The 22,060-nt window shown below is 41.2% G+C and overlaps 1 protein-coding gene across 1 annotated transcript in view; it reads left to right on the top strand.

The window, feature by feature from the left end:
* DPP6 (dipeptidyl-peptidase 6) overlaps positions 1-22,060 on the top strand; it is a 259,976-nt gene that overhangs the window by 68,322 nt on the left and 169,594 nt on the right. Inside the window, exon 2 of the mRNA XM_010585970.1 lies at positions 13,987-14,101. Coding sequence (XP_010584272.1) covers positions 13,987-14,101 — 115 coding nt within the window. The remainder of the gene's footprint in view (positions 1-13,986; positions 14,102-22,060) is intronic.

The following is a 22,060-nucleotide window of genomic DNA, read 5'->3' as shown; positions in this document are numbered from 1 at the left end:
GGAAAAAGAAAAACACTAGCTTTTACTTCTGCAATTCCTCTGATTCTTCTGAATTTCTGATCAGACATATTTTTCATTAATTATTCACTACAGTCATCGTCCCTGACCATATGGGGAGGGGATTAGCTGAAACCATGAACCTCTGCTGCAGTTCGCCGCTGTTGCTTGGTCCTACCCAACGGGGAAGGGGCTGCAGCTATCGACTTGTGAGGAGTTTCCTCAGAGAAGCCAAGGTCCAGCTCCACTTAGCTTACAAACGGACAGTTTGTTTCACATTTCAAAGGAGGTGAAAATTAGTGGGTAAAACCGAACTGACTTCTCGTACAGAGCTAAGTAGGTGTGTGTGTAGGGGTGAGTCTCTGCTTTCCCATGCTAAGAAATTGAAAGAAAAAAAGAGGAGTGTGTATGCGTGTGTGTGTATATATATATATATACATATCTACTTCTCTGCTGTAGCAATATAATGCAGTGAATGAATCTGTGCAAGCCTAATTGTTTTCATTTTGTTTTGGTTTGGTTTTGTTTATCCTGTCTCCCTCATTGCCCTTGCCCAAATGCATATGACAAAAATGACTGCACATATTTTAGTACCGTGGCTTGCTCATTTGTTTATTTTCAGGTTTTAGTGGAAGTGGTGGGCTTTGACATTGTGTTTTATCCTGGCAACTGAAAGATTAGCACTTGACACTCCCTTCATTAATAGCTCAAACCAGATGTAAGAGGAGGGAATAAATGGTCTATAGCAGCCTGGTCAGATATAACAGACTATGGTAATATATAATCACATACTCTTGACATTGTTTACCAACAGGTGAAGAATTTCTGGAGAAAAAAGGTAGAAAATCCCACAATACCGTGGAGAGACAGGCAGGGTAGTGTGGGGCATGATCAGCAATGTGGGGGACACTGCAGGAGAGAAAAATGCCAAGAGCAGAAGAGCCTTGGCCTCTCTTCCTCAAGGCAGCATTTGGCAATGGTTGAAGATTCATCTGTCATCATTAAATAACTGCGATTCTTTACATTAGCAATTATCTGCTCTTTATAGAGGGAGGTTTCAGTGATGGACCAGATGAAAGGCTGTTGAATACACAAGGGGAATGATGCAGGTATTTATGTCAACGAAGTAGAAGGAAAATAACACAGCTGATTTATCTTGAGTAGCTCATACGACCTGTCTGTCCCTTCATTGTACTGCTGATATCTTTTGGCAACCGGCACAGCAGCCAACGTATGAGCACAGATCAGTTGTGTCATACTCTTTCTTCACTTCACTGACGCAGAACATGTCATAAAATCTTGCTGTCCTCAGCGCTGCCTTTCAGTTCCTGTGTTTGGTGACAGCAAATGTCATTTAAGAAAAGCAAAAGGGCTATGACTGGTGATAGTTCTGGGAAACAGCGTGGGGAGCTGTGTCACCTCGAGGACATGTTCTTTTTGTAGCTTTGAGCATGAATGTCACTGTACTGCTGGGTGTCCTCTTCTCTCCAGTTAAAGAAGATACCCTATGTATAGTTGTGAGGGGCAGAGGAGTCTATAGTTTGCAAGTCAGATAATGGGGAATTGAGAGCCTGTGACAATGCCGTGAAGTTATGGGAACAGTTTTAGCCTTCTTGAAAAAGCAGGACTTCAGCTGAGATTTGCTCTCCTGCCAGTTAAAATTAGTGGAATCCTGAAAACTTTGGTTCAGATCTTCTATGCAGATACTATGAGTCCTATAGCCTCATCATTTTTGCCCTTACATTTCTTCATGTCTTCAGCTGCAGCTAGGCCAATGTAAGGTCTTGCTGAATGGGAGGTCTGGAGTTCAGAAGCCAAACCCTGCTTTTTCTGAGTACACAGAAGCGCGTGTGACTGGAGGTAGAGGGGTCGCAATCTGGTCAATGTGAGGTGAGCTGACAAAGGGGATTTCTGACAAAAATTACTTTATATTGCATTACAGAAAATGTTGAGCTGTGCAGGCTGGTAGGAGGGAGAGTCCTGCTTCTAATTATGATTCAGCATTATCTTTCACTGATAATAGCCTTTTTGTAATCAAAGAAGGTAAAAATGAAATGCCTGTTGTTGATTTTTGTGTGTGCACCAATGAGCACTACAATCACAATATAGTTTTAAATTAAGTTCTTTTGTTCCTTTTTTTAATTTGAGTTTGATGGTTTTCCCTAGTGCCAGAGCCTAATTTACAGCAGAGAAAATTCCCTTAAATTGATTTTTAAAAATGCAGTCACATACACTACATTAACCTGTTCACTCCCTTATGGTGTGTGTCAAAGAAAAATGATCCCTGTAACTCTGCTTATTGGAGGGAAGCATCTGTAGTTTATATTAATTGGTAGAGTTCCCATTCTGCTCTGGACAAATTTTTCACATGGTAAATGAAATCCTGGCTGTGCTAATGCTCTTCTCTCTCTTTAAAAATACTGGTGCTGCAGCCCCAATCATTTTCCTTCTCCCACTGCTACATATCTGATCACTTCTGAACTCTTTTATTAGTTATGGGAGAGTTTTATCTTTGAATTTAGATAGAGAGAAGAGAGGCACCAGGGCCCAGGTCCTCAGGAGTGTTTCTTTGCCTGAATCCCAGTGAAGCCACGTGGAATTGAGGATCTGAACACCTCTGGGAGGTCTGTGCATGGTGCAATGTGGTAGTTGCAGCACCACATGAGAGGGCTAGATGGGGTACTTGGTAGGGAAGTCTATAGTGGAAGGTTTGTAGCAGCATCACGTGAGTTTGGGGTGGCTTTAAGTCTTGCGAAGTAAGATGGACAGGGGGATGAAGACAGAGGACTTTTTTAGGTATGTTTAGATCGGGAATGTGGACATGGCACTCTCTGCCTGCTGGGTCTGTTAAGACCCCTTAATTCCAGAAGCCAAACCCTGCTTCTTGAGAGAATAACAGGTTGGAGAGGTGCAGAAAAGAAACTCCTTTCTTGAACACTTGCCTTTTTCCTTCCCATCTCTGGAGCATTTTTTCATGGGATGCAATAAAACTGCCACACACAAGTCATTGTGTCTGCTTGGGTGATTTTTCTCTTTTCAAAGCCTAAAGCATGTTTAAATCAATATGATATCCCTACAGTTTCAAATACAAAAGGGTCCTTTCTAAACCACACTCTCTCACTTTTAACATCAGAAGTGAGAGAGTCACAAAATTAAAGGAAGGATTTTGGTTACAGCAGAAACATTATGACTTGAAGCCAGTGAAAAGCAGACAGATAAACCAGCAGCATGATTCAGGAGAAGAGGTGGTTTTGTCAGTGCTGTTAAGATGCTAACGTGAATTGTGCAGGGACATTAAAAATGATCATGATAATGCAGTGGTTTTGCTGCTGGGTGGCAGTGACCCTCATGAAAGATCTTCTAGGAGAAAAATTTGCAATTTGTGTGTCAGTCAGTTTTGCTTTTTTTTTTTTTTTTTTTGAGTGGGAACATGGATGTCTCAGTTCCAGTCTGTAATTCACTTATTGAGTCTCAGGATTGTATTGAATTAAAGATATTTCTTTCAACCAAAAACTGAGCAAGAGAAGTGTTCTTTTGATACAAGGAGTCATGCTCCTGTGGTGTTGTGCCACAGTTAACACAGCTCAGTATGGGAAAGAGAGTTGGTATCTTGCTTTCCTGAGGAAAAATGACTTATTGTTTGTTGGTTGTGTTTACTGGCACCCAGAAAGTTTTGAAAATGTAAATAAATGACTTTGCAAAGGTCTTTGTAATGTGCTGTGAGAAGCTTAGTAAAAATAGAAATCAATTAAAACAGACCAAGCATAAGACTCATAAACCTTTGGAGACCTTGGAGTCATCACTTTGCCTGACAGCAGCACTCGGTGCTGAGCCAGCCCGCTGGCATCTCATGCCAAAAGCCCGAGTACCCTTCAAAGAGCTGTAATTCTTCAAACTACAGTTTCCCTAAGCTAGAGCTGGACAAGGGCCAGGGGGAATTAAGACTTTTGTTTTTTAAACTTCATGAACGTCAAATCGGGATATCCGTGAAGTGGTTTCTGCTTCAAGAATATCTGAGAAAAACCCGAGCAAATCCCATTAGGAGAACTGAGATGTCTCCCAGCTATTTTGAAGACAGTCTTGCAGCCTGTGGTCTCTGCTCCCTGCCTCATTATCCAAGCAACGCTCACGGAAGGCAGCACAGGTTGCTGCTAGCTGGAAAGAAATAGTTAACATTTTAAAAATGGAAGAGAGCGCCATCCTTTCGCTGCTGTGCCCCTTGCTCCTTACATCTGCGTGAGTAATGGTATGAGCTCAAGCAAATGATTTTCCTGAAGAGTTGCAGAACTGGGGGTGAGTTGGGGACTATAGCTTAGGTTTAGGATTTGGGATTCAGGTAGAGTTTAGGGCTGCATTTATACGGTGAAGTAACCTGGAGGGGTGCAGGGGACCAAGCATAGGTGATCACTAGTGTGGTTTGTAGCATGCTCCCAGGCATGGTTTTGGCCCATTACTAGCAGGACTGTGCCAGGAATGCTGCAGCAAATCCTGGGGTCCAGAGCAGCCCAGGAACTATTTTGGTGAAGAAGTTGTGATACGGCCATGCTGCGCTGCAGTGTAAGAGGGTTTGGCTGTTGTGGGTGAGAGGTGTGCTCTGCCAATAGCCCTTGGTGCGAGAGAACAAATTTTCGTTTGCATTATTTACTGGTTTGTATTTACTTATGAAACCAGGAATGAAAGATTCAGGAGAGGAGAAGAAGGGGAGAGAGACTAAGCAAAAAGATCTTGGCTGTACGGGCTGGGGAGAAGGGGACTTAACTGGGAGAGAAAAGCCTTCATACTGCATCCTACTCCAAGAACTGCTAAAGTGTTTTCGTTTAAAAGCAGTGTGTAAAATACAGGCCCACACTTACACATTGTTTTTCTATTGCTCAACATTGTTAAAATTTGTAGCAGAGAAGAATATTCCTTCTATAATTTTCATTAAAATCTTGGCTACATTCTACATTTGGCAACAGCACTAGAGACCCCACACATCAAATATGACTTGATCCTAGAACCAACAGAAAGTTAAGATTCTCTTAAAGGTAAAATTATATGATAAGTAGCATCTTAATATAAATATTGCTACAATGATGAATAATGCAATTGCATTGTCTTTGAAACATCCATACATCAAAGAATTTGTATTTTTCAAAACAGTAAATAACTGTTGCTTGAAATAAAAGTTGTGTAAAAGATGTATAAAAATAATCTGTGAATTTTAGCATGCAGAATAACTCTGGACTTTGCATTTTAAATACCTCCTACACCATACTTTGATTTTAATAGGATACTCAGATGCTTGAGAAATCCAGCACCATAATCTGATTAATTATGATATACGGAGAAGTTTGAAGGACTCAGGCACGCTGTTAAAAATGTTATTGACCTCAATAAGGGCAGGTTCTGGCTTGAAATGGGGAGGAACTTTTCTCTTTAGTGAGATCCTATTGGCTTATTGGAGGGATTTCCCCCCCCCCCGCTGAACTCAACTTTTATGTAAAACACACATCACTCGAGTCCCACGGAGGACAGAAATATGTGATTTTTGCTGGTTCCTTACTAAATTTGGAGAGTGTTTTAGTGAGCACACAAAACAGATTTTATCATCACATACTTGTTAGTTTGGACATTTTTCTTTGTAAAAGCATTTTAAGTTGTGTCTCATCGTGGAGGTTCAGGTAATTGTCATTACTTTTGAAATCCCGTTATTATGGGCTCTGATCAAATTTTTTTTTTCCAAAAAAAAGCTCTGAATTGTCACTGCAGCCGCCTCCTCCCTGCAGTGCCATCCAACGCCGTCTTCTTGCCCCTTGGTCTGTCCACGTCCCTCACCTCCCCATGTCACTCCAGGACTCAGGGGTCAATCCCATCTCTGACCATGGATTTTCCCAGCTGCTCCATGGCTGCAGGACCTTCAGGAGCCATCCCCTTGCAGCCCTCATGCCAGCCAGGGACCTCATCTGAAATCCCCAATCCACCATCCTTCTGTAAGAAGTGATGATGAGGGAAACGTATTTTGAACAAAAAGCAGCTGATATATTTCAGAGAGTAATGATAGATGGTGGTTGGCGTGGTAGATTATACTGAGAGTGCTTCTCTCTTTCTGTTTTTTTATTTCCCCATACATGCGTGAAACTTTGCTGCGTGTTAATGAGAGTTACGTACGTCGACCAAAGGAGGAGCGACCCTCCCCTAGCCCCCAGCTGCTTTAATTCACACATGAATTCATATAATAATTACTGTATCGCAGAAGGTTTTGCAAGTAACCCGGTGAGGTAATTTTTACTTTCTTAGCACGCAGTGCAATTTCTGCATCCTGAGTTTGATGGACACCTCAGGAGAGTGCAAAATGAAATTGATAAACCCGTTTTCTTCCTCCCTGCTGTACACAGCGTTTTCATATTCCTCTTCCCACCATCTCTGCAGCACGGCGACCTTAAAACTTGGCTGTCTTCACGGCTCTTTCTCACGTTACTGCCAAACAAATTATTTAGGAATTAAATTTTGTTCACCTCATGTTTTCCTACCTGTACCATTTAGAAACAAATTATTTACAAACTAGATTACAGGAAAAAAATGCCTAGGAGTTAGTAAAATATAATAATAAACAGAATTTCTAATGCTGGGTGTCTGTATTTCTACCCAGGGAGATTAAACACTTCGCTGCTTCCCGTATCACAAATTCTTCCTTGGTGTTCAGAGCCATAAATTGAGTGATATTTTCTTTTTTTTTCTGAAATATAGTTTCACTAAAAATTGTAATTGCCTTTTTACAAATGTAAGCAGAATGGCATTTTGTTGGAATTAAGGGAGATGACAAAGCTGAGAGGTGGTTTCACCAAGCTCTCAAATATTGCAGAGAAGCTTCTTTTCCCATTTCTTGAGATCATAATTCTTCAAGAAATAGAGTAGAGAGATGTCATCCTGGCATGCCTTGGCAACATCACCTTTTGCAGATGCTGTCTGCATGGGTATGAACTGTTCGAGGGTTGTGTGTGTGTTGTGGCTCAGTTTGAAGGGAGCCAGGCTGTCAGAGCATTATAGTGGAAAAACTGGAGCTCGGCAAGTGCTGTGGCATACAGGGGTCCTGGGCTCAATGGTATAATCTGTGGCATTTGGGCTTGCCAAGCCTTTTCACAGATCTGATGATAACAAACTCTTATGGAAGAAAATTCTAAGCCAAGTTCTGCCGGTGTCGTGGCGGATATTTCACCCGAGGAGATGATTTGGTTCTGTTTTAGTGGATGAATGTGTGTGCTTATATCAAACACTGAAATAAAATCAAAGAAATGCTGTTGATTTTATGGGCTCTGTCACTATTGGGAATGGATCTTTAATTATGACTTGAATTACAGTAGCAGGTAAGGGCCCCCATGAGGATTCGCAGTCCCACTGCACCAGGTGCTATAAAAACATCTAGGTTACCGCAGATGAATGAACCAAACTGATGGTGGGAAAGTGAAGAAGATTAATAAGATGACATTCAATCAAGACCATCACAATTCTTGGCTAAAAGTATCTCTAGTCACGTGTCGTGTGTCGTACACATGTACAACATTGCCATCTCCTTTCTCCTGGGTGTGAGTCAGAAGCTGGCCATGCCCTTGGCTGGACCCACACTTAGTGCAACAGGTCCAGCTGGTGTTCGCAGCTTGAATTTTTGTCACCTTGAGAATAGGCTCCTGGCATGATTCCAGAGTCTACGTTCCCAAATTCTAATTTATTTTGGAAATTCCATGCAGTCACTCTGTCCTTAAGCACTAGGAATAATTTCGGAATGCTTCAAATGACAATACTGCTCGTTTATACATTGGAAGGAGTGGGAGGATGTTGCAGTGTGGTTACTATACTTGAGTACAAAAGTCATGTGAGATGCCAGTTCAAAATATAGAGATGATAAATTAATCCTTTAGTGCTGCTAGGTCTGGAGGGGATCCAAAACTGTTTCATCATAATGCTCATAAAAATGTTGGGAAGTTATTAAATATCCATTTCTGCAGTACAGTACAGCTAGGAATCCCAGATATTACTGTATCGAGATCTTTTTACAGATTTTTTTTAAATTTAGAAGTAGCACTGGGTTTCGTTTCTAGCTGACACAGACTGGCTTTGCTCCAGTGGAGCCAATGATCTGTGTCAGTCAATGCTAGCTGAGGATCTGGTGCCTTCTGCTCTAAAACAGCGGAAGACCCATCATCTGTTAAAGCTAACAGTTAGGTGTAAGGTGCAGATGGCAATCGTTTTCTCCTACTGGCTTTGTAATAGAAACATGTAAGACTGAAAGCTCTATCAAAGCATAAAACATGCAAGGTTTATTTCTACAGGGGGCTGAGTGTTACGGATACAGGCTTTTCCTCGCTCACTCTCAAACACTCCGTTAATGCCCAGCCTCAAAGCATTTGCGTATGCGCACTGTGCAGAAAATTGTGAGAGGAGATGTAGCTACGGGGCCAAAAGAAGTGGCTTTAGGGCATTCAAAAAAGAGCCTCCCAGAAAGGCAGGGCAGGATAGTGGGTTGCATTGTGTGCAGGGTAAAAGATTTTTCTCACGGTGCCGGGGAGTAGGCAGCAAAGATGTTAACTGTTATTAAGTCATTGCTCCCTATTAGTAAAAGCATTTGTTATCAACAGAAGATGAAGAAAAACATAATGTAGTTGTCTTTCATCACTGCAACAGGCAGGATGGTTTTATCTCACTGAATCTTTCAGCTGGGGCTTTGCAGGAAAGCCCACGCACATGCCATGCCTCATTTGTAAAAACAGACCGGGTTTTTATTCCTCTCACTCTGAAGTGTCACCTTTAGCATCTGAATGACTGGGTTTACTGTAGCCTCAGGCCTAGGCTCTCTGAGTCTATCTGCAAACCGATTGCTATTCAGCATCACACTTCAGCTGGAGCACAGCTCAGGGTGGTCTGCAGCAGCAGGAGGGGAGGGAGGCCGGTGGGGAGGAGAAGGAAAGGAAAGAAAATAAATTAAAAAAAACCCAAGCAATAGTAACTCAGCTTGAATTCAGAGATGAGAAGGATGCAGTTACCTGCTCATTATAGTTTATCCATGTTATGATAGCGCCTAAGTTCTTCAGTGATTGAGGTTTCCACTGTGCCAGGCAGGGCACCAAAAATGATTCCTGCCCACCAAGAATCTCCATCCTAAATTTAAGGCAGATGAGCGGCAGAGGGCCCAGGTAGGCAGAGGAGTGCAATGAGACAGTAAGGCAGTATCGATCCGCAATATAACCAGAGGTCTCAGCAAACCTCCTGCTGTAACCACTGCAATGCATCTAGTTTACTGCCATTATCATTGCAATTAATATTTCTTTTTGCAACACAAGGTTAATAATCTAACAGTATGGGTTAACTACTCTTTATCACATTCGTTGTACTGTTTAGCAGTTATAATCTGCAGCAATTCTGTATTGTAAAGAACTAATTAACAGCAAGATTATTTTTCCACTGAACATCATAGGAGTTTTTGCCAGGGACAACAGTGTTCCCGTACCTTAATTCCTCAGCAAAGTTTTTATTCTGCGCCATGTTCTGAAATTGGTGGGCTGACTTTCCAGAGTCATTGCACTCACTGTTATGTCATCAGGCAAAAGTTTTCATTCAGAACGAGGTAGGATGAGTTGACTGTAGAATACGTATTTATCAATTAACTGTGGGTTTAACAAGCTTGCTAGAAGATTTTTGATTTACTGTTTTTATGAGTGTAGTATTTCAGGTTATTTAGCTAAAATTTAGAAACAAATAAAAAAAAAAGCAAGAACCAGAGCTTGTAAGAATGGCCAGTATGGAAACCATACAAAACCACTGCTATAAACCCCATCCTGCCACCTCCAAAGGCAATAAAACATCTTGCACCTGCTTTTATTTCATACCATTAATTCCTTGGGTTTTCTTTGTTTTCTTTTCCTTTTCTTTCTGATTTACACTGGTATAACTGAGAGGAGAGCTCAGTCACCTGTCTGCAGCCATGGTGCAGCGTCACCTGCTTCAGCAAGAGCCCTCATGTACAGCAGATGTATCTGGAATGTATGTATTTCAGTATAAGACACCTAGGGTTTGATGTTATTGCACAAAAGTGGCAAATCCATGTTGAAGAAGACTAAGAGGCCCACCAGGACCCTTCAGAGATTTTGGTCCAGGATGTATAGCTTTTATAAAATAATACCAATGCTTGACAAGTGGTGTTTATATTGTCCTTCTTTCATTTAAGAGTATAGGTATGGCTATTAAAAAAAAAAAAAAGAAGTTGTGCTTGATGAGTTTTTGTTTTAAGAAGCTATTATATTATTGTAATATGGCCACCATGCTGGCAGACTTTTGACAGGTTTCAAATAAACATGCAAGAAATAATTTTGTTGACAGCATCTTGGACTGGAGCACATCCAGCCTTCATCCATAACATGTCAGTACAGTGATTCTTTCACAGGCAGGAAAATATGTCATCACAGATCTGTATTCTAGACTCTTAAAATACTGTAGATGTCTGGATTGATGGCTTCAAAGTCAACTTCACAGGTGGGTAGCGTTATTTTTCAATCATAAATGAAGATGAAAGTGATAACATTTACAGTTTTTAGTGTGCAGCATCAATGAAGTGTGCTTATGTTAAAACCTGTGGTAACATCTGTTTTACTTCCCTAATCCAAAAACAATTAAGGTTTTATGTAAGAGAAAGAAGGGGGTGGAAAACAAACAGCAAAGGAAGAAAGGAGAAAAACCAGGCTGAAGGGCTTTAGCTTGCTTGCAGAGGTCATGCAGGTGTTGTGTTAGTTCTTCATGAGAAGCAGAGAGCAGGTGACTCCTCCTGAGGAGTGACTTTGTTTTAATGCTTCCTTTCATGCTGTTTTCAGTAGAATCATTTCGTCAGAGCAGAAATTGTGCGTGCTTGGTTTATTTCCATTTGTGTAATATGCTCAGATTTCAGTATTAAAACCAAAGTGGTATCTTTAGGATTAACAGCCGTGGTTCATGAAGGGTATCTGCTTGCTGGCTGGTTTAGATCTCTGTGTTTTCATCTGCAAGCTGGGATCTTTCAGGAACAGGCAAATTATAGCTTTGTGCTGTGCGCTGGTAGCAAACCCTCTGAGGTGCCACTTCAGGAACACTATTTATGTGCTTGAATCTGTACCTGCCTTAATTAAACACCTTCCCAGCTTTGGTCCCAAGCACAGAGGCTTTCCTGAGCAATGTGAAGAGGCAGCTGATGTCCACCCGCGGGAACTCCTGTCGAAGGGTGGGAGTTTGCTGCCAAGGGCACGGGGTATCACGGACCAGTGGTGAGGCTGTAATCTCCTGGAAGTAAAAGCTGCTCACAATGACACAGCAACATCCCTCTGGAATTAACAGAAATACAGATAGAAGAGATCTAAAACATCAGTGCCAGCTTATATATGGTACGATGTGTGTGCAGCAGATGTAGTATAAGTGATTCCATCGAAAAAGACTTCAAACGACCAAGAAGAACAAAAAGCTGCTTTCCAATCTTGTGCTGAATAAAGCTGTTTACCTTTCTTTGAAATGTCATTTGTCTCTTCTTTCTTTTTATCTGGGGAAATTTCCTGATGGAATTTTGAAAAGAAAGTGAAAATGTTCCTTTCTGCTTCCTTGCAGTGTGTTAAAACTGAGGTTTTGTTTATTAATAGTTTTCCTCCTCTTGATACACTAGAAATTCCCAGTCTTTTTTGTTGTGATTTTGCTCAAATATTGATTGAATGACTGACGAATTAATGGAATTGTGATGTGATAATGGATTCAGTGGAAGTATTGATATCCTGAAAGCTTAAGCATGTGTGTGGATTTTTATCACGCTGGGACTCATGGATGGGGAAACCTCACTTAATTCAAGGTCTTATTAAACTTTTGAACTACAGCTGGGTCCGTAGGACTAATTCAAGTCCGTGAGCTATTTTTTTTCAATTTTAAAACTTCTGACCTTTTAGGGGAGAGAGGGTTGTTAGATTATTTTCAGGAGTGTGACTGTTGCCACCAGTCCTGTAATGTTGTCCGTGTCTTACCTCTGTCTTTAGACACTGTTAGGGCTTGGCTGGGTAGAAGCACTGTGATTTCTCACCTGCTTCTCCCCAGTTCTCCTGTCATCCCTCTAGGTCCCACTGTGCCCTTCTGTGAAAGCAAGAATATTTCTGCCACTTACTGAGAAGCTCTGGATTCTTTTCCTGGCTTTGTTTCTCACATCTATTGTGTGCAACCCTGGGAAAGTCACAGACTCTCTTTTAAGCCTGTTTGCATCACCTGAAAAATGGGGACCGTAACAGTTTCCTAAAAAAGGTGTTAGAAGACTAAATTAATTAATATTTTATTTGTGCTTAGGGTGAAGATGCTATAAAAATGAGAGTATTTATATCCTTTGTTTTCTTGTTGGCAAAATTGCATTTCTCAAGGCTCCTAACCTACTTTTCAGACCTTTCTCCAGTAAGAATAGTAAACTATAAATTTGTTCCTTTATTTATATTTCATTTCAAATAGAAAGCCAAGTGCAAATGAGGAGGGAAGGCAACGAGGGGAGGGGCTGTTAACCTCTACCCCTCTTTGCCAGAAGGAAGAGAACCATCATGTCTTTTCCAGAACTAGAATAAATAATGAAATAAAGATGCTACCTCTGACATTTAATGCCTCAGACTTGGCTTTCCATTGCAGATTTATAACCTTTATAATGGATAGATCCCCAAACATGTAGGAAGAGAGTCTCAACATTATCTTTTTCTGTGAAATGGATTCTTGATATGGAAAATTTGAAAAATATTTTCCAGTGCTTTCTGAAATCAAAGCTGTGAGGTTTGCCTGACTCCCCTGTTCAGTCATGTTGCTGTGTGTAAGAAAATGTTACAGTAAGTGAAACAAACTCTCTGAATTACACAAGAATTTAGTCTATTAGAAAGCTTTCTGTTTTCCTGAAAAAAATTAGAAAAGAAAAAAAGAAGAATCTTTTAAAGAAATACCAGCAGGTCTGTCTTAGACCCACCATCCCGCATAATAAAGGAAATGAGGCAAAAAATCTAAATTGGTAAGGTCAACAAGGAGGAGGAGCATCCAGAGTTGTTCTGGCTGTGAGGCCAGATCCGTTTAGTGAATTCAGTCTTCTAGGAAAGTGAAGTGCACTGATATTTCATACAGTTCCTGGGGATGCTTCAATGTGTGCATGAAATCACATTTAATGCACAGTGCTAAGGGGAATCCATCAAAAAGCATGAAAGAGATAAGTGCAATAAATATTTAAGATCTTGTGAATGCGAACACAGCACTTCATAAAAACCTCAGTCTTGAGAGCAGGGGTGCTGTATACGTCGCAGACAGAACATATGGTACAACCACAGTGAAGTCAGACCTGATCAGTGAATAGTGATGGAGCTTTTATTCTAAAGTTTTAAGGATGTGATTAAATTTAATCTGTATGTTAGATGTGAATCCTGTCTTCATGTCCTTAGACCTACCAACCTAGAAATGCATGCAAGGTGGGCTGAGGGAATGTGATGTTTACTGGGAAGGCACAAAAATTCACCATGGGGATATCCTTATTGATCTTTATCTCCATACATGCCCCTGTGAATTATTTATCATCTTCCTGTATTCTTCTCTGGCATCTTATTATAAAAGTCTCTTGAAAGTTACTCTAAAGCTCTTTATTGCCAGTCTTAATGAGGGTTGGTAGGAAATTGGCTTTTGATAAGTGAGTTTGGATGAGTGCTGGTGTGGGTGGCTGGTGCCTGTATGCGAGAAGGCGGTGGGAAGTGTGGGTTACACTACCGAGCATCCTATGGGTGCACTTCATTTATTCATTGCATAATCTGACTTGGAATGAATTCAGTTAATACTGCAACGTATTATAATAGCACGAATTGTGTCTGGTTTACAGGCTTCACCCACCATGGTTGCAGGGTGCATGGTGTGGTTCTGTGGAAATACATTGCTGTTTGGATTCTGCTGTTTGTTTCCTTGTCTAAGTGCCTGTTCTAAATGTTCTTTTTCCTTTGATGTTTCTAGGAGCTGGTGGGGAGTAATCCTCCACAAAGAAACTGGAAAGGAATTGCAATTGCCTTACTTGTTATTCTCGTTATCTGCTCCCTGATTGTCACCTCTGTTATACTCCTGACTCCAGGTATTTATAACCTTTAACTCACTTCCATTCTGTTTTTCTTCTGTAATTTTACACTTCCAAGGGGAAAGGGATTGCAGGCTGACTGCAAAGTTAACATCAAAGGAATCATCCTTCCTGTTCTTTAGCTTGATGTGATGCTGAGTCCAAGGCCATTTTTAGGTAGATTGTTTTAGACTTTCACAGTTCGATTTAAAGATCAGGGCTGCTGAGCTGAAGGTACAATGGTGAAACTTGGTTGCCTAAACATAGGTGGGGAGTGTCATTTTAGATGTGCCAGGGTATGAGAGACATCTATATAGAGCAGTCGGTTAGGACACAGGAATTCCTAAAGATCATGCCCACATGGAGCACCAGCTGCCAGTTAGATGGCTTATCCTAGACCATCTAAAATGGCATTAGGCACCAATGCTTAGGCATCTAACTCCCATCCCGTTCAGCTGGATTGATTTTTAGATCAGACCATAGTGTTTCAGCTTTACAAAGCTATTCCAGATAACTATGTGCCAGGTAGCACTTAACCACATTAGTAACTTCCCAATAAGGGATTCTTTAAGTTAATCCCCTTACCAAGTTTCAGCAAAGTTCTGTGCACGTAACCTCTGTAAATTATTTCTCTTACAGTAGCTGCTGAAGTTGTAGGCTTGAATTTTAATGTGGTATCATTATGATTATTGATTATTACATATTTATACAGCCCTGTAAATTTCCATGCCTACTTATGGAGCAGAAATAATGCGCTTTTGCAGCTCTGAGAAGATTGTGATCTGAATACAAAAAGATAAATGAGAGACAAGGCATAGAAAAGAGAATTCAGTGTCAGAAAGGGTAAGGAGCTACAAAACACAGGAGAAGGCAGAAGGTCCCCTGCAGAGGGACGTAGAGGAGAAGAAAAGAGGCTCCTTCTTGGATAAGTACACACAAGTGATTCTGGGGGACAGCAAGACAGAAAGCACAGAGCTGAGGAGGGGAATGGAGGCAAGGGAAAAATGAAACCGTAGGAAATGGAAGGGCACAGGACGGTGAAGTGGAAAAATGAGATGGAAGTTGTGTGGCAGAAATTTCCAGCTCGTAGCGTGTGAACTGACATGCAGTTCAGCAGATCTGGGCCATCTTCCCTGACACAATTCTTATCCCACAGTCCTGCTGTATGGTAGACTGGAGACAGTGATAAATCAAGAAATACAGGACTGCACTGAGTTAATTTGAAAATGACTGAAACAAACAATCACTATGTTATCCTTTTGGTTATTTATCATCATGCTGTGTTCAGTTTATTTTATGCTATCCTGAAGTTTTCAGTGTAAGTGTAAGTAGCACGTGATCATGCCAGAGTAATTAAGTAATTAAATTAATTAAGGTTAAACTTAATTAAGGATCATTTTTTAAATTACTTTTGCTAGTGTTCAGATTTAACACCTTTGGACAGTGCAGTTCATCCCTGAGATGGTTTGGGGCATGGTCTGTGGACCATACTCATATCAGGCACCACTTACTTGCAGTGAAAAATATCATCCCTTACCTATTAGGTATGGAAATGTTGCCTTCTATTTACAGAAGTGCAGTCCCAGAATTTCAAAAATGCACACTGAAGCCTAGATTCCTAAACCCATACCCTGGGGCTTCAAGCATCTGTCAGTGGCTCACACTGCATAGATGAGACCATGGGTGCCACTTCCGTCGAAGAGCAGGATTCCATAGAGATGGATACATGGGGAGAAGCATAAACATACCTGTACAGTCCTAAATACAGTTAAAGTCACAAGTCTTTCCTTTTACAAGACCACCTGTAATAATGATTTCTTTATATGGATGGTCAGAATGATATCTGGTGAAGATTTAGCAGCTCTGATTTTAATTCTGGGCTCCACTATAGACCTCATTTGGGACTTCTGAACCGTACTCCCACTTCTCCATCAAGAAAATCACCCATAAAATCCAGTAATGACTGTTACGACTATAGATACTGAAGTGCTGTTGTCCAGGCAAATGCCTAGACAGAAAAGGTGTAATGAGCATTGAGATCCTATAGTTAACATTCTCTAATTTAGGAAGACACAAGTAAATATGGGTTATTATGACATTGTATTTTATGTAGTATGAAGTGGGAATGTGTAATACCTACATTGAGTTATAAATAAAATTCACGAGTGTATTTGTGTGTTTATATTTGTATATGCATACACAAAGACATTTTTTGGTTGGGATGTGCACAGGCATGTATACACATGAATCACAGTTATTGGTATGCACTTAACAACTCCAAATAACACCATTGAGAGAGTCTCTGTGCTTAAAACTTAAGAATATGCAAAGTCATTTGCTATGCTAAAGCTTCTATTCATGCTTTTTGAGATTTCTAATTACCTGATTTGCTGGTGAACTGGGTTTGGGTTGTTTTTTCCCCTGCTGGTGTTTCAGAGCTGTATCCTACATGCAAATACAAAACCTCTGAGCTCAGTGCTGCTTCTGTTTTTATTATGGATCCAAACTGTTTCATGGTGAGACTCTGCCAAGGGTAAAATAGATAGCTTAGGTTGCTGCTGTGGCTTGGCAGCAGCTGAATTCAGTCTTCTTTTGGGCCACTGGCCCTGGAGCTTGTTATGAGGAGGGACTATGGCACAGGGTAACAGGAGGCTCGTTTCACAGGCATTTCCCACCAGCCAGTGCTAAATGAGACATTGAGGCTGGTTTGACAAACCTAAAAAGCATTACATTGCTCATCCCAACTGGGGATAGCACGTCCCAACAAGGTAGGAGTGGGAAAGGTGGAGGAGCCTGTCCAAAAGGAGAAGCAGAGACTGCATTTTCCTGCCATAAAATAGTTCACTGGAAGAAGAAATGTTTATCCTTTGGTAGCCAAACTGAAAAATAAGTGATGGATATTTGAACAAGAGGTGAGGAAGGGGCAGGAGGACAGCAAAGGAAGGAGGTGAAGCAGTTTTGTGGATGTTCATGGGGAGCTGCTGCAAAATGTGAGGGTAGAATCAGAAAACAAAACAAAAAAACCCAACAAACAAGAAAACCCTCTTCACTGGAAATGTCTCAAGTGGGTGATGCAGTCTGGCATGGGCAGAGCACAATACTTGAGAATGCTTCAAATATTTTTAAGTCTTCCTTCTGATGATAATGTTGGAGTCCAGCTTGACACTCTCATACTAGTACAAATAACCTTTTGCATTTTACCTCTGAATGCCTTACTTGTTCCTGTCGGTCTTGGCCCTCTCCCAGCCTGGGAAACCATTCTTCTCTAAGTATTTTGCTGTAGGTTTGAAGGCCTGTTTTGCAGTGCAATACCAAGGCACGCAATGCAGAGATGCTCTAAACCCAGTGCTGAACATCCTGCAGTGCCCACAGAGAGTAATTTGGGACATATATGGGATACAGTGCAGCATGCAGTCTTGTAGTCAGTGTTCAGACAAAGAAAAGTGGTTAACTGGACCCATAGCTTGCATCATGATGGTGGTATTTCCCAATACTGTGAAAGCTGAAGTAGTCTCCTGCAAAACCAAGAGTGAGTAGTAGAGTGGGGAATGGAGAAAATTTGCTTAGCAGAACAGATAATGATTAAGCTATTTAATAACTGAGGAAAAAGGGGATTTATATATCTCTTCAAGATTCTTTTGCAAATCAGCCCAAACCTTTAAAGTAGGTTTTAACTCTGGATTCAGCTGCAGAAAGGCTGAAATCCCTACTGCTCTGGGTTTCCCAGACGCAGGTCATTCACCCTCCTTTAAGATTAGCTCATAAACTGGGAACAGTGCTCTTTGCATTCAGCAGACATCGTAATTACAGTAGCAATGCTTTATTGCTAGCTAACACTTAGGTCTTATTTTATAAAATCCTAATAAAATTTAAACATTTCTATGATTTGTGTATCCTTTGGTATTCTAGAACAACATTCTCAAAAGAAGCAGTAACTGGTGAAATTTGCATTTAATTACACTTTAGTACACCACATGCACACAATTGCCTACGCTGAGGGACTCTGATTTCATGTGTGTGTGAGTCCTGCCACTCCACCCACCTTTGAAAAATGTGAAGCTATTTATACAAATGATAAAAGTGTGGGACTGAGCCTTTCCTAATTGGCGGTTGCTCACTTGTCGCTACATATGGTACCAATATGGGTCCCATCCTAGCACTGTTGTTTGTGCATTTGTATAAAGACATGCCAAAGTTTATAGATATGCATGTGTGCATGCACACACAAACACACACATCAAAGCTGAAGACAAGACCCAATCCTACAGAAATTTTAATTAAAAAAAACCTTCCCCAAATTCCACTAGACATTTTGCTTAGGAAGAGGCTGCTTTCTAGTCCTCTCTGGAAATGGAGGCAAACAAGGACTTTTGGCACATCTGTTCCTGATACCTTAAGATTTCAGGAGATATACATCAAGTTTGCTCCTTTCAAATCTGACCTTTAGCTGAAAAAAAAGGAAGTACACCCAACTCCATATTAAAATTTTTACAAAATTCATAGGAAACATTTTCCAGAGATGGTACTGAGGTAGTCATTGCATAGCATTAATTCACAGCATGCTGTCAGACAGCAAAATGCATTGCCTAGAAAGCTTTGTATGACTTTTGCTAGTCAGGAGGAGCAAGGAAATATCCTGTCACCAGCTGTGCAGGAATGTAATTTGTTTGTTCGCAGTTGTTACATATAAATGTGTACTATATGCCATTAAAAAAAAGTGGGATTTTACAGAAGGGAGACAGGCTGCCTGTTTGCCTTGTCTGGCCACTGCCTTTTGGGTAGAGAGAGGTCATTTCTGGTAAAAGAGACATTAGGTCTGCCCAGGGATTGAGCAGACATGCTGAGGTGGGAAGGAAGCTCCTGGCTTGCTGCCCACCGAGAGGTGGACATTCACAGACGCGCACTCACCCACATGCTTGAAATGTGCAATAGCCCAGGAGGTGCGTGAGAAAAGCACCTGACACTGATCGTCAGCTGAGCCCCAGGGATGATGGAAAGAAAAGTGGGCACCCAAAGGTGACTGAAACCTTCTGACCCATCAAGCAGCCTCTGAGCGTTGCTGGAGTTGAAAGGAAGCTTGAAAGAAAGGATTGGTACTGCAGAGGCAAAACAGGCAGGGAGGTCAGCTCATAGCCCTTTTCTCCTTGAGTTTTCTGGGTTTCTGGAGGAGCTTTGTCCTGTTTGTGTTCTGGAGAGTAGCTTTTTATCAGTTCAGCCCATATCCTTTTGGGTGCACTGACTTCAAGGATGAGGTGCAGACAGATGAACCCAAATGATGACAGATGAACCAACACAGAGTTCCCATCATGCCTTTAACACTGAATCAAAAATAAAACGGACATGGTTTTCACTTGGTTCTCTCAGCACGTGACTTTGCTGTCTGAAGGGTGGGTTTCTGACTTGGCACTCAAATCGCAGCTCCTTGTGCCCCCTGCACTGCTGCCGTGCTGTCGTGCTGTCAGGCCCTGGCTGGCAGCTGCCATCTGGGGCTGCTGGGGGCAGGGGACACGAGTGCAAAAAAGGTGGTGGCAGGTGCTTGATCCTCTCCTTCCATAAACCCAAGGAGGCCTCAAGGTCTCTGCAGCTGGGTGTGAACACAACTTGTGTCCACCAGCTGGCTGAGACACTGTGAGGCACTCTGAGAGACTGCTGCTCAGGACAGGGTGGGCTACCTGAGATCCTGCAATTGCGTTTTTTCCTCCATAAATGTCTCCGTTGGGGCCAGAGGAATGGAGTAGGCATTCTTAATGAGCACTCTGACTTACCTATGTGTTAGATGAGAGGTCAGTAAATCTGAATTTTTTACTGAAAAATCATTGGTTGGTTGATTATTTAGTTGTCTGTTTTCTCCCCAGCTGTATGGCTGAGATTAATGTTGTCCATGGCCCGTTATAGGACCTAATACAGGTAATACAGCCCATTGCAGGAGACAGTAAGGGAATCTCAGCAACGTGCCGTAGGGATGCTCCTGGGTGTGCATGCTTCAGTTCCTACCTCTCCTTCTTCCTGCTCTGCCTTATGAAGAATTGGAAGTGCTGTGCAGGTACAGAGGTGGGGCTGTCTCCATCCTGCACAGAAAGAGGGAATGAGAAGAGCTTCCCACCTTGTCTTTTCCCAAATCTCCAGCACAGAGGCTTGCTTGTCCTTATGCCCTCATGGTGGGAAGAGTGTGTCCGTGTTCCTCAGGGTGGCATTTGGGAAGTGGCACCTGAAACAGCTGTAAGCCCAGGGCCGTATGTGGGCTCTGACCTCCTGCTCTGCACCGCCTGATCTCCCCGGGGACCCAGTGCTAGGGCTTTGCACCATGGTGGAAACTAAACTGGAACAGTTTCCTGGAGTTCCTCTGACCTATCTTTTCCATTGTAATAAATAAAATTATGCAAAAGAACTTGGCGTAATGCTGTCACACAGAGGGGTTTGTCTGGGGACTTGTATTAATGTGTCTTGGTATTTGGAAGCCACATTGAGCAGTGTGATTGAAACCTCAGTCAGACTTGGAAAAAATATGAAAATTGAAGAATATAATTTAATTTGGTAAAAATGATAGTTTGTATTGAAACACCTTTTAGTGGAACAAAACATTGTTCATAGGTATTTTTCAGTGGTCTCAGGTAGCTCAGGGGCTACAATATAGTGTAGTAAAGACTTTTTTCCTCTAATAAATGGCTTCAGAGAGTCTAATTCTGCTGTTTCTAATCACGAGTGTGTTCAGTGTAAGAAGTTTAGTACTAAACAATGTTAACGATAGCCAAGGCTGCATGATACCAGTATACCTCAGGTATGAGGATGTTGTAGTGAGGGGAGATGCTGAAGCACACATTCCTGCTGTGGAAATATTCAGAATGTGGCCTCATGTGTTCCTTTAAAGAGCAAACGTGTTTAAAGCTGACTGAAAGGTTTCCATGAAAATATTTTTTTCAGCAAAATTTGAATGTTGAAAACAAATTATTCATAGAAGGTGATTGCTTGTCATAACAAAAAAAAATTACTGTTGGGGGGAAAAATGAAAAGGAGGAATAGATTAATCAAAATTGTTGGGTTTATTTTTTCTCTAAAAATTTCAGCTTTGAGAAAATTAAAGTCCTTTTTCATATTAACTAAGTACCCGCTCTAGAGTTCTGTGATGTAATATATATTCTCTTCACCCGTAAGGCCAAAGAATCCATTGATTCAACATAAACACTTCAGTTACAGGCTCAGGACCATCTGTGTTGTGTTTATGAGAATTGTTACATAGCAGAGAGGTGGTGATAGAAATGAGAAGGTATAGTTTTGGCTCAGGAGAAGATGCTATCTGTGGCGGACTTCAAAAGGTTAAATTTGTGCCTTGGCTTTATTCAGTTGGACTCATGCGTGTTTAGTCTTGGTGACATCCTAGATGAGACAGATTTCCTTGTAACAATAGTATATAAGCAGAAAGAAATCAGTTCTGCATTTTCTACAGATTGCACTTTGCATCAGAAATCTGTTGGCAATCTCTGAATCACGAGAAATGTGGAGAGGACTGTATGAAGGACAGAGGAGGAAGATGTACAGCGAGTACTTCTTTGTGGAGAAAGCAGAGTGCTACAGGGTAGAGTTAGGAAGAATGAACTAAATCAAGGACACTTTATTAGAAGTTGGTCTCACAGCATCTTAAACTGGCAGTCTGGTTCTTCAATGTAAAAGCTGTCCAGATTTCCATGTTTGCAAATGAAACCATATATCCTTTCACTAAAAATGAAGATTAGTATGGGCCAGCTATGTAACACCTAAGGATTTAGGGTTATGTCTCTCAGATTTTTCAAAAATATTTCTGCAGCCAAGTGTCTGATTCCCATGGAAAATCTTTTGTGAATTCCTGAAGTAATCTGTATGAGCCTTTATAAGGCTAAATACCTCTCTAACTGTGGTTCCATGTGACAGTTTTTAAGGAAATAAAAATATAAGCTATAAAAACTTGGCCACTTTTAATTACTTTTTAAAAATTTAACTAAT

The sequence above is a fragment of the Haliaeetus leucocephalus genome, unplaced genomic scaffold (genome assembly GCF_000737465.1).
Source record: "Haliaeetus leucocephalus isolate CR32 unplaced genomic scaffold, Haliaeetus_leucocephalus-4.0 Scaffold0, whole genome shotgun sequence".
NCBI classification, from domain to species: domain Eukaryota; kingdom Metazoa; phylum Chordata; class Aves; order Accipitriformes; family Accipitridae; genus Haliaeetus; species Haliaeetus leucocephalus.
The sequence above is the reverse complement of the archived record's forward strand: the minus strand, read 5'-3'. Positions and strand labels throughout refer to the sequence as shown.